General features: G+C 44.7%; 1 protein-coding gene and 1 long non-coding RNA gene across 2 annotated transcripts in view; both read right to left on the reverse strand.

Moving 5' to 3' along the window:
* Nucleotides 1-23: 23 nt before the first annotated feature.
* LOC124018465 lies at nt 24-1,212 on the reverse strand. Its single transcript, XR_006835625.1, has 2 exons — nt 973-1,212; nt 24-727 (listed from the first exon to the last, which is right to left on the reverse strand). It is a non-coding gene; the product is annotated as an uncharacterized LOC124018465 (long non-coding RNA).
* Nucleotides 1,213-9,559: 8,347 nt separating this feature from the next.
* The window catches only part of LOC124018460 (neuron navigator 3-like), a 251,192-nt gene continuing 247,880 nt past the window's right edge, over nt 9,560-12,871 (reverse strand). The window contains 1 exon segment of the mRNA XM_046333787.1: nt 9,560-12,429. Coding sequence (XP_046189743.1) covers nt 12,316-12,429 — 114 coding nt within the window. The 3' untranslated portion in view covers nt 9,560-12,315.

The following is a 12,871-nucleotide window of genomic DNA, read 5'->3' on the forward strand; positions in this document are numbered from 1 at the left end:
ATGATTCCACTATGCACATCTCAGAATGTGACAGAAAAAAACATGTTTATTTAGGGATTTACATAGGTTTATCTCATTGTACATCACTTTTATTCCAGACAACATGGAATTACAGATCTCTGGTTTATGCCGATGTAGTTTCAGTAGGATCTTTCTTCAAGAGACCGGGAATACATCTCTTTCCCTTATTGCTGTAATCTTGTTCCAATCATCATGTTTAGGCGGCTCAATCAAGTCACCTTCTCTCAATCGTCTCATATCCAAATCAGACATTCACATTTTAGAGCACACTTTAATCCACTAGCTACATCATGTTAACCTGCAGTTCTTGTGACATTGCAGTCATTTAGCAGCCACTTTTATCCAGAGTGAGGTGTTGTCTTGAAGTTGAGTTTCACATTTTAAATAGTCAGACTGCCACAAATCATTGTCTTGATATCAACAACAGGCATATTCAAATGTTATGGTCTCACAATTTTGCTATTTTCTGGACATACTGAAAAATACTGCTAAATATTCCATATAATACCAAAATGTGGGCAGTTAAAAACAACACATAGGCCAAACAAAGGAAGACATCCCAATATAATTTGAACACCAATCTGGTCGAGGGGTGTAAACCTTATACCTCAGTGGTGTAAACACTCCTTTTTAAAGATCATTTCAGCCAGCAGGGGGGTCATGGTAAAAGGGGGCGGCACTTCAAGTGTAGAATTCCAAGTCACTCCTGCAAGGGATACAATTCAACAATGTATTAATAACCTTGAACCTTGTTCTGGTGCGCAACCAGATACAAAAAGTGGTATTTTGTATATATATATTTTAATATGATAAATGAGCTAACTTTAAAATACACAGGGTGTGCTCAAACACAACTAACTTAACTGGCACGCTCACTTCCTTAGCCACCATAGCTAGCAAGTCTAATTTGTAGCTAGCTATCTGGGGTTTTGCAGTTGTACTCAAACTTACCATTTTAGCTAGGGAACTATGAAATACATAACGAGGAAAAATGCGATGTCAAACATCACAAACAGCCAAAAGTCAAACCAGTATGAGTGTTTTGGTAAAGATACCAAAGCGCATTTCATGTCCAAACTCTCTTCCGAGCCCATTTTCAGGAAGTGTGTGGAAGAAAAGCATCATCCAGTGCTATCGTAGCCCTGTCTATTTCTTACTCTTTGCCTCCACCTAGTAGCTTCTTCTTCGAGGTTTAACGGCGGTTGGCATCCAATTTGTTGCATTACCGCCACCTACTAGACTGGAGTACAACTCCCTTATACTTTGCTTGATGAAAAATAAAAATGTACTAAACAAATACCCTACCATCTAACATTACACTCACACATAAAAACAATCTATAATAAATTAACACCATCCTACTCCACTAATTACATGTATTTATTTATTTATTCCTACCTCATTCCGTCATCCTGAAAGGATGGGACACCACTTATCACATCCTGTAACTCTTCTGATGTCAAGTCTCACACACCCAAATACCTCTGCAGCTGCCACCACAATGTCAATTTTATGCAACTTCCGTTCCATCCCTGCAGTACAGTTGATAACCATTTCTATAAATGCTAAAAATTCAATCTTACTGACACTTATATCACTTTCTGTACTGGTATATCTCTACAACTCTCACCACTCCTCCTCTGTACTGGTAGATCTCTACAACTCTCACCACTCCTCCTCTGTACTGGTAGATCTCTACAACTCTCACCACTCCTCCTCTGTACTGGTAGATCTCTACAACTCTCACCACTCCTCCTCTGTACTGGTATATCTCTACAACTCTCACCACTCCTCCTCTGTACTGGTAGATCTCTACAACTCTCACCACTCCTCCTCTGTACTGGTATATCTCTACAACTCTCACCACCCCTCCTCTGTACTGGTAGATCTCTACAACTCTCACCACTCCCCCTCTGTACTGGTAGATCTCTACAACTCTCACCACTCCTCCTCTGTACTGGTAGATCTCTACAACTCTCACCACTCCTCCTCTGTACTGGTAGATCTCTACAACTCTCACCACTCCTACCTCTGTACTGGTAGATCTCTACAACTCTCACCACTCCTCCTCTGTACTGGTATATCTCTACAACTCTCACCACTCCTACCTCTGTACTGGTAGATCTCTACAACTCTCACCACTCCCCCTCTGTACTGGTAGATCTCTACAACTCTCACCACTCCTCCTCTGTACTGGTATATCTCTACAACTCTCACCACCCCTCCTCTGTACTGGTAGATCTCTACAACTCTCACCACTCCTCCTCTGTACTGGTATATCTCTACAACTCTCACCACTCCTCCTCTGTACTGGTATATCTCTACAACTCTCACCACTCCTCCTCTGTACTGGTAGATCTCTACAACTCTCACCACTCCTCCTCTGTACTGGTAGATCTCTACAACTCTCACCACTCCTCCTCTGTACTGGTAGATCTCTACAACTCTCACCACTCCTACCTCTGTACTGGTAGATCTCTACAACTCTCACCACTCCTACCTCTGTACTGGTAGATCTCTACAACTCTCACCACTCGTCCTCTGTACTGGTATATCTCTACAACTCTCACCACTCCTCCTCTGTACTGGTAGATCTTTACAACTCTCACCACTCCTCCCTCTGTACTGGTAGATCTCTACAACTCTCACCACTCCTCCTCTGTACTGGTAGATCTCTACAACTCTCACCACTCCTCCTCTGTACTGATATATCTATACAACTCTCACCACTCCTCCCTCTGTACTGGTCTCCTGTCCTTCTGGACACTTCTCACACCTTGGACCTCCCCTCCTACACACGGCTGTCTCCTGTCCTTCTGGACACTTCTCACACCTTGGACCTCCCCTCCTACACACTGCTGTCTCCTGTCCTTCTGGACACTTCTCACACCTTGGACCTCCCCTCCTACACACTGCTGTCTCCTGTCCTTCTGGACACTTCTCACACCTTGGACCTCCCCTCCTACACACTGCTGTCTCCTGTCCTTCTGGACACTTCTCACACCTTGGACCTCCCCTCCTACACACTGCTGTCTCCTGTCCTTCTGGACACTTCTCACACCTTGTACCTCCCCTCCTACACACTGCTGTCTCCTGTCCTTCTGGACACTTCTCACACCTTGTACCTCCCCTCCTACACACTGCTGTCTCCTGTCCTTCTGGACACTTCTACACACTGCTGTCTCCTGTCCTTCTGGACACTTCTCACACCTTGTACCTCCCCTCCTACACACTGCTGTCTCCTGTCCTTCTGGACACTTCTCACACCTTGGACCTCTCCTCCTACACACTGCTGTCTCCTGTCCTTCTGGACACTTCTCACACCTTGGACCTCCCCTCCTACACACTGCTGTCTCCTGTCCTTCTGGACACTTCTCACACCTTGGACCTCCCCTCCTACACACTGCTGTCTCCTGTCCTTCTGGACACTTCTCACACCTTGGACCTCCCCTCCTACACACTGCTGTCTCCTGTCCTTCTGGACACTTCTCACACCTTGTACCTCCCCTCCTACACACTGCTGTCTCCTGTCCTTCTGGACACTTCTCACACCTTGTACCTCCCCTCCTACACACTGCTGTCTCCTGTCCTTCTGGACACTTCTACACACTGCTGTCTCCTGTCCTTCTGGACACTTCTCACACCTTGTACCTCCCCTCCTACACACTGCTGTCTCCTGTCCTTCTGGACACTTCTCACACCTTGGACCTCCCCTCCTACACACTGCTGTCTCCTGTCCTTCTGGACACTTCTCACACCTTGGACCTCTCCTCCTACACACTGCTGTCACATGTCCTTCTGGACACTTCTCACACCTTGGACCTCCCCTCCTACACACTGCTGTCTCCTGTCCTTCTGGACACTTCTCACACCTTGGACCTCTCCTCCTACACACTGCTGTCACATGTCCTTCTGGACACTTCTCACACCTTGTACCTCCCCTCCTACACACTGCTGTCTCCTGTCCTTCTGGACAATTCTCACACCTTGACCTCCCCTCCTACACACTGCTGTCTCCTGTCCTTCTGGACACTTCTCACACCTTGTACCTCCCCTCCTACACACTGCTGTCTCCTGTCCTTCTGGACACTTCTCACACCTTGGACCTCTCCTCCTACACACTGCTGTCTCCTGTCCTTCTGGACACTTCTCACACCTTGGACCTCCCCTCCTACACACTGCTGTCTCCTGTCACTCTGGACACTTCTCACACCTTGGACCTCTCCTCCTACACACTGCTGTCTCCTGTCCTTCTGGACACTTCTCACACCTTGGACCTCCCCTCCTACACACTGCTGTCTCCTGTCCTTCTGGACACTTCTCACACCTTGGACCTCCCCTCCTACACACTGCTGTCACATGTCCATCAGCTTGACACCGGTAACATTGTAATGTATTTGGCACATACACTCGTACAGGATAACTTCTATCTCCTAACTTCACTTTTCAGGCAAAGACTCAACTTCAAAACTAAAACGAACAGACATTGACTCTTCTGTTTCCCCATTCGCCACCCTGTCTGCGTCACGTCAAACGACGAGCATCACAAACACCGGGAATCTTTCCCCTCAGCTGGTCAACGTTTATATCTACTGCTACCCCAGTTATCACTCCTTTCATTGGTGCCCTTTTATTGAGAGCGAAACAATTCACTTTTCTTGCCCCCATTTGTTTTACTCTGAGCGCCTTCTCCCTCTGACCAACAGAAACACATTACAATTATCACTAGACCCCGTCTGGTTACCCTCACTGATTCCACATTACAATTATCACTAGACCCCGTCTGGTTACCCTCACTGATTCCACATTACAATTATCACTAGACCCCGTCTGGTTACCCTCACTGATTCAACATTACAATTATCACTAGACCCCGTCTGGTTACCCTCACTGATTCCACATTACAATTATCACTAGACCCCGTCTGGTTACCCTCACTGATTCCACATTACAATTATCACTAGACCCCGTCTGGTTACCCTCACTGATTCAACATTACAATTATCACTAGACCCCGTCTGGTTACCCTCACTGATTCCACATTACAATTATCACTAGACCCCGTCTGGTTACCCTCACTGATTCCACATTACAATTATCACTAGACCCCGTCTGGTTACCCTCACTGATTCCACATTACAATTATCACTAGACCCCGTCTGGTTACCCTCACTGATTCCACATTACAATTATCACTAGACCCCGTCTGGTTACCCTCACCGATTCCACATTACAATTATCACTAGACCCCGTCTGGTTACCCTCACCGATTCCACATTACAATTATCACTAGACCCCGTCTGGTTACCCTCACCGATTCCACATTACAATTATCACTAGACCCCGTCTGGTTACCCTCACCGATTCCACATTACAATTATCACTAGACCCCGTCTGGTTACCCTCACTGATTCCACATTACAATTATCACTAGACCCCGTCTGGTTACCCTCACTGATTCCACATACAATTATCACTAGACCCCGTCTGGTTACCCTCACTGATTCCACATTACAATTATCACTAGACCCCGTCTGGTTACCCTCACCGATTCCACATTACAATTATCACTAGACTCCGTCTGGTTACCCTCACCGATTCCACATTACAATTATCACTAGACCCCGTCTGGTTACCCTCACTGATTCCACATTACAATTATCACTAGACCCCGTCTGGTTACCCTCACTGATTCCACATTACAATTATCACTAGACCCCGTCTGGTTACCCTCACTGATTCCACATTACAATTATCACTAGACCCCGTCTGGTTACCCTCACTGATTCCACATTACAATTATCACTAGACCCCGTCTGGTTACCCTCACTGATTCCACATTACAATTATCACTAGACCCCGTCTGGTTACCCTCACTGATTCCACATTACAATTATCACTAGACCCCGTCTGGTTACCCTCACCGATTCCACATTACAATTATCACTAGACTCCGTCTGGTTACCCTCACTGATTCCACATTACAATTATCACTAGACCCCGTCTGGTTACCCTCACTGATTCCACATTACAATTATCACTAGACCCCGTCTGGTTACCCTCACTGATTCCACATTACAATTATCACTAGACCCCGTCTGGTTACCCTCACCGATTCCACATTACAATTATCACTAGACTCCGTCTGGTTACCCTCACTGATTCCACATTACAATTATCACTAGACCCCGTCTGGTTACCCTCACTGATTCCACATTACAATTATCACTAGACCCCGTCTGGTTACCCTCACTGATTCCACATTACAATTATCACTAGACCCCGTCTGGTTACCCTCACTGATTCCACATTACCCAACTCTTTTTTCACCCACTGTGAAAACACAAATCAATCAGCCAAAAGGCAAGAGTCCACTTTTTCCATAAACTTCACTCCTACTGTCACAGACTCGTCTTTCTCCTGATCCTCGGTGCATACCTCGGTCCCCGATAACTTCACCACACCTACCACCTCCGATACTTCACCCTCATTCACTTCCATTTCTCCTCCTGTCTTCAGCTCCCTCTGCTTACACTTTCTACCATTCTTTAACAAATCATCTCCCTTTTCCCCACAATTTTTATCCGACTAAAGCTCATCCTCTTCTTCCCTCTCTCTCGTAGACCTCCTCTCCCTCTCTTCTTCCCTCTCTCTCTTAGACCTCCTCTCCCTCTCTTCTTCCCTCTCTCTCTTAGACCTCCTCTCCCTCTCTTCTTCCCTCTCTCTCTTAGACCTCCTCTCCCTCTCTTCTTCCCTCTCTCTCTTAGACCTCCTCTCCCTCTCTTCTTCCTCTCTCTCTTAGACCTCTTAGACCTCCCTCTCTCTCTTCCCTCTCTCTCTTAGACCTCCTCTTCCTCTCTCTTCCCTCTCTCTCTTAGACCTCCTCTCCCTCTCTTCCCTCTCTCTCTTAGACCTCTCCCTCTCTCTTCCCTCTCTCTCTTAGACCTCCTCTCCCTCTCCTTTCCCCTCCATTCCTCCTATGTTTTCCAAATATACGTCTCCTTATGATAATACTGCACTACTCCTGACAACCATCTTGTTCTTGTTTCCTCGAGGGACTCCATTTCCGCCGAGGCGTCCACCCTCCTCCCCCTCCACCTAGTGGAGCTTATAGTAGCTTCTTCTTCTTCTTCTTCTTCTTCTTCTTCTTCTTCTTCTTCTTCTTCTTCTTCTTCTTCTTCTTCTTCTTCTTCTTCTTCTATGATATCATGGCGGTCCGCAAACAAACGTTTAAAGTGCATGCCGCCACCTACTGTGCTGGAATGTACGATCAATCATGATCTGCCCAAGTCTGTACTACCATGAAAATAAAATTCAAAACCTAAAATTCTACCACACCCTCCCCAACCCCATTAAAGTTTATATCATGCTGAATCACTCCACCTTTAGGACTGTTCAGCATGTCAACAACCATTTCAACAGTCTATTACCCCCAATATCTCTTTTGCCATCTCCACAATAACCTTCAACCTGGCATTTCTGCTTTCCACAACCCGAGTCGTATTGATAACCTTACCAATAAAAACTTTGAAGTCAACTTTATTCATTATCAAAGTGTCCTTTGACACCACACATTCATGAGCACAATATTTCTGAACAAGCTTCCAAACCATCATAACTGCTCCTCCTTTCTCTGTACCTGGCATCCACCTAATGCTGCACTGTGTTCTCCCCCACAGTTACAGTACTTAACCTTCACATTGTTTTCACAGTAATCATGTGCCCCTCCACACCTGGCAAATCTTTTCTTTCCTTTACACTGAGCAGCTACATGTCCCATTCTTTGGCATTTAAAGCACTGCAGTGCATATGGGACAAATTCTCTGACATTGAAACCAAGGAATCCTATCTGTACTTTTCCCGGCAAGACATCATTGATAATCTTTCACTTCTTTGACCCTCTTTCCTACTGAACAACCTTTTGGCCTCAATCACTCTGCCTGCCTTCACATTGTCTTTAATTGTCATCTGTGGACATAGATATTGGGACCCCAGTGATGATCTAGCATAAACACCAGGGACATGGCTTTTAATCTTCTTTCCATTAAGCTTTTCCATTTCCAGTATCTTCTCTTGCTGAGCCTGACAACCACAATATTAATAATCTACCATTTCCAATGAACTGAGCTAATTTCACTTCACCTTCCTCTTTCTCTACAGCATTAGTTAGTCAGATAGGGTGTGAGGTCCTGTGGTCTCATCAAACACCATCACAATTTCCACTCCAACACATCATTCCTCTTGCTTCCTACCTTGGCCCTCTTTATGTTTTCCTTACTAGACAATCCACTACTTTCTGTGTCATGATCTGTCTTCTTCCTATGTCTTTCCACTACTGCCCATTCTAGTCCTTGACCCTCATCCTCCCTCTCCATAGCATCAGAATTGACACCCACATTGTCCTAATTTCAGCATAGTTGTTGTTTCACCAACCTTTTCTCAATTTCCTCCATTTCGTCTGCAATACTCGTCCATTTCCGACCTCCAACCCTCACTCACACTCCCATTCTTCCCCAATCCTTCCAATCAATTTCCAATGAATCGTTAGATTTCCCCATGTAACTACTGGCAGTTAGAATTCAAGGGTCTTTTCTCAATTGCATTCTCCTCGTGTCCTCTCTCATCGCCCCCTTCTCAAAACCCAATGGAAGAAAATGTCAGAGGGGCGGGACCTCTGGCTTTGTCATCCAATGGGTTTTGAGGAGGCGGCAAGGAGAGAGGACACAAGAAGGATACAATTGAGAATCTCCCATTATAAATGTAACCGCTTACTATTATAGCAGTTCATAATATACATTTATTGTATTATTGCTTATACCTGATATTGTATTATAATTTTTTTATCAATTAAAGCACATTTGAAGGAACCCCTGTTAATACCAATGGGCCATTTAACAGAACTGGAAGTGGAGTTGCTGACATCTTTCTTAGTGAACATTGACACCAGCTTTTGTTGGACGAGCAACATAATGTGAACGTAAACTCCTTTATAAGTAAAAGCTTTTCACAAGTTCAAATATGGTGTATTTGATCAAGAGCACTTGTGGTCAGAGTTCTGGAGTGGCTCACAGGGTTGGCCATTACTCATCCAGTAGCTCACTGACACGGATAGGTAAGACAAAGCTGAATGATAGACAAACACTTGTTGGCAAAGTGGCACAGTAATCGGTTATAGTGGCATAATCTATTGGGCACAATAATGTTACCCAGCCAGCACCTTCCATCCCAAACATGATTCTCTATGAGGGAAAGGTTCATGTTAAGTTTAGACATAGTGGTAGAACCAAGTGGAAACCCTGTCCCCAGCTCTACTGTATGTCCAGATACAGGTGCTGGTTCTGGCAGGAAAAGAGTTCAATCCCAAACAAATGTATGTTTAAATAAAACTGCACACTAGCAAAGAGCAACAGTAAATAAAGGTAAGAGCAGTTGTGTGTGTTAACATTTGTTTGGGATATCGGCAAGTCTGTACCAGAGGAAAGATATGGAGGAGAACAAATGATCAGAGACATGAGATAGAACAGGACACATCGTTTGCTCATGTGACACCAAATACCATTTATTAGGGCTTTACAAAGACTACAAAATCCCTCCAGATGATTTAAATCGCTGTCTCTGTCTATTTACACGATATGTTACATACAAATGTACAAAATATAAAACATTTAAGGACAAATGTTTCAACCAAAAAAGAAACTCTTCTCTCAAAGCAGTAAATGTTTTCAACTAAAAGATGTCATTGAGATTGTATGGTGTCACCATGACAATGGTACACTGTTTGTGTTGTGAAAACATCTGGTTAACTAGGCAACTGATTGTGTTGTGAAAACATCTGGTTAACTAGGCAACTGATTGTGTTGTGAAAACATCTGGTTAACTAGGCAACTGATTTGTTGTGAAAACATCTGGTTAACTAGGCAACTGTTTGTTGTGAAAACATCTGGTTAACTAGGCAACTGTTTGTTGTGAAAACATCTGGTTAACTAGGCAACTGTTTGTTGTGAAAACATCTGGTTAACTAGGCAACTGTTTGTTGTGAAAACATCTGGTTAACTAGGCAACTGATTGTGTTGTGAAAACATCTGGTTAACTGGGCAACTGATTGTGACCTAGGGGAGCAGGGAGGGGTGACTAGATGTCTGCTGTGTTGGAGGGGAGCTATGTCTTACCGACTGTGTGTGTGTGTGTGTGTGTGTGTGTGTGTGTGTGTGTGTGTGTGTGTGTGTGTGTGTCAGGCTCTATGTTTAGATGCAGGCTGATGGGGTAGACCAACAATGATGTGTGCAAAAACAAAATAAAAAATACATTTCACAGCCAAGTGATGACAACAAGAGCTTGTCCTGAGGTTGTGACAACATTTTCTGCAGAAAATGGAATGTGATAGATTTAGTTGACCAGTAGCACCTGTAAATAGCACAACAGCAGGAAAATAGTACCTCCAGAATGGGATGACAAAAAAACAACAGATTCTATTAAAACCGAATACAAGACTGAATGAAAGTATATTCAGAAATGTTAGTGTAATGCTTTGTGAATGTTCACCTGTTGAATAGGGGGATGAGTCACCAAATGCTAGTTCCAGAGAATTACACAAAAGGAAAATCTGTGACAATGACCAGATCTGCTTTTCTTGATAAATTGAATGGTTTGCTCCTCAAATCAGTGATTTAGTGAACATTAATATACAGCGTTTAAAATAATAATATCATACTGTACATCGTATGTCTCCTGCATAGGCAAGACAGCCAATCACCACAAGACATACACCTGTTTCTGACAGCTTGTTGGTTTTTTGCATTTTTCTATTTTGTATTATTTTTTGCAACGTACAATAATTCTCAGCGAGTTAAAGCGTAATATAACATCAACAGGGAAGAACGCATCTCTGATTCACTGTGCAATACTTGATTATTTACACCCCCACTTTAACTGTGCAAAACCAACCCACTCATTAATGGAGGAAGGACAATCAAAATCCAAAATGGCTTCTGTCCCTACCACACGCTGTTATGTAAAAGGAAACGTCTCCCCCCTAGAAAGCTTAAAACATGCTCCTTAGGCTATAAAATCAAAAGGGTTGTGCTCATGACAGTTCAAGTGAACCCAGCTCAACTGGGTAAAAGCAACAACTATAAAAATGCCCAACCCTTTGAACTTTTATACAATTGGTCCGTTCCACTTGCAAATACAGTATAACAGCCATTTTGCTTGTACAATATTACTGTCAGAAACAAACGTGGATGGTTTTGGGCAACATACTTTGACAGGATCTGTGAGATATTTTGGCCTAAAAGTAGTTATAAAACTCTCCTTTACTGTACTGAAATTAAAGCACCCACTGAGACGATACGGCACCACTTCATTTGAATGGTTGTGTGTCAGGAAGTGTGTGTCCCTGTCAATCTCCTATCCACTCAGGATGGTCAGCAGGGAGTCAAAGGCTGAAGTAATACACCCCTGTCTCAGAGCTTTGCATTGAGAAAGCACCAATATCAGGCTTGTACTGTTCTTGACCTGGCCCTTGGATTGAAGGAGCCACCCCTCCCTTCAGCACCCATCTGTTGGTATAGTGCTGTCCATCTTTTAAGGAAAGGGTGAACAACAGGTCTGCTAGTGTGAAAAGCCTAAAAGGACTCTGTGGATGTGGACGGGCACGTCGCAGTGCCCTTGGCAGTATATCAAACGGTAACACGGGCACTTGTCCATTGTTTCACAGTAGCAGTTGGTTGGACGACACACAGTGCTCTTTTTGTGCTTGTTGGCGAGGGGTGTACGGAGGGTCTTGGCGTTGCCTGTAAACTAGGGACAGGTTTAAGCACGGGACCAGCACCATGTGGCTCGTCTGAGGTCAGGGTTTGACGGGAGGGATACGTGCCTTTTTTTGTTCAGCACCTTAGTAAACAAAACCAGAATTTGGCCCTTGTAAACATCCGTAGTTAATACAACAACTGTGAATCAACATAAATAAAACTATAATGTCAATTCCAGTTGTATGGTGTAGAACCACAGACATAATGGTCTCTCACTGTGTACGTGCAGCCTGCATTTTGGGATGCCACATCCAGTGGAGAAATGGAGGAATGTGTCTCAACCACCATACACAAAAATCTACTCCATTTTGTCAGAGGGCTTACTCCCCCCGACCCCACTAACAGACATCTCCTGACTACACACATCTCTCTGTGTTATGTGTGGGGTGCCTGGAAGTGTTCCAGCCGCCACGTCTCGCTGACGCCACGCTGAAAAGCGCTCCGCTCCGTCACTCCATCTGAGGTCTCCTCTCCGAGCTCTCGTCTAGAGCGCCGACTCCAGCGACGAGTCCAGCTGGTCGTCATGGTGGCTGTCGCTGTCGCAGCTCTGCGCGCTGGAGTAGTTGGCCGCCTCCTGCAGCCTCATTAGCATATTCATCTGGAAAACACAGAAAACAAACAACCAATAAAAAGACTGGCAAACAAAAACACCACAAAAACACCACAACACCACATTGCTCTTCAGAGTCCACTATCACAACTACAAGGTCTTATCATTAAGGTGACATTGCAGTGGTCCTTTATCAGAGATAGACACCAGGGGGCCCGAGTGTCAGCTGCTTTGTCCACTTGCATCGTGCTTAATTGCACACAAGTGCACACACCTGGTTCCTCAGGTCTACATCAGACGTGGTTTTAAAAGACAGATGAAAAACCAGCCGATCCTCAAGGCCCTGAGGAACGCAGTGGCCCATTCCTACCATATATGGAAAGCACCTGGCACAGCGGTCTTCATTTCCCTGTAATGGTCCTGGTGGGCCAATAGGGAGGCGAGCGACCAGGGCTGGAAAGCTCTGTGCAGGCCTCCTCTGATGATTACA

The sequence above is a fragment of the Oncorhynchus gorbuscha genome, unplaced genomic scaffold (genome assembly GCF_021184085.1).
Source record: "Oncorhynchus gorbuscha isolate QuinsamMale2020 ecotype Even-year unplaced genomic scaffold, OgorEven_v1.0 Un_scaffold_525, whole genome shotgun sequence".
In the NCBI taxonomy this organism is placed as follows: domain Eukaryota; kingdom Metazoa; phylum Chordata; class Actinopteri; order Salmoniformes; family Salmonidae; genus Oncorhynchus; species Oncorhynchus gorbuscha.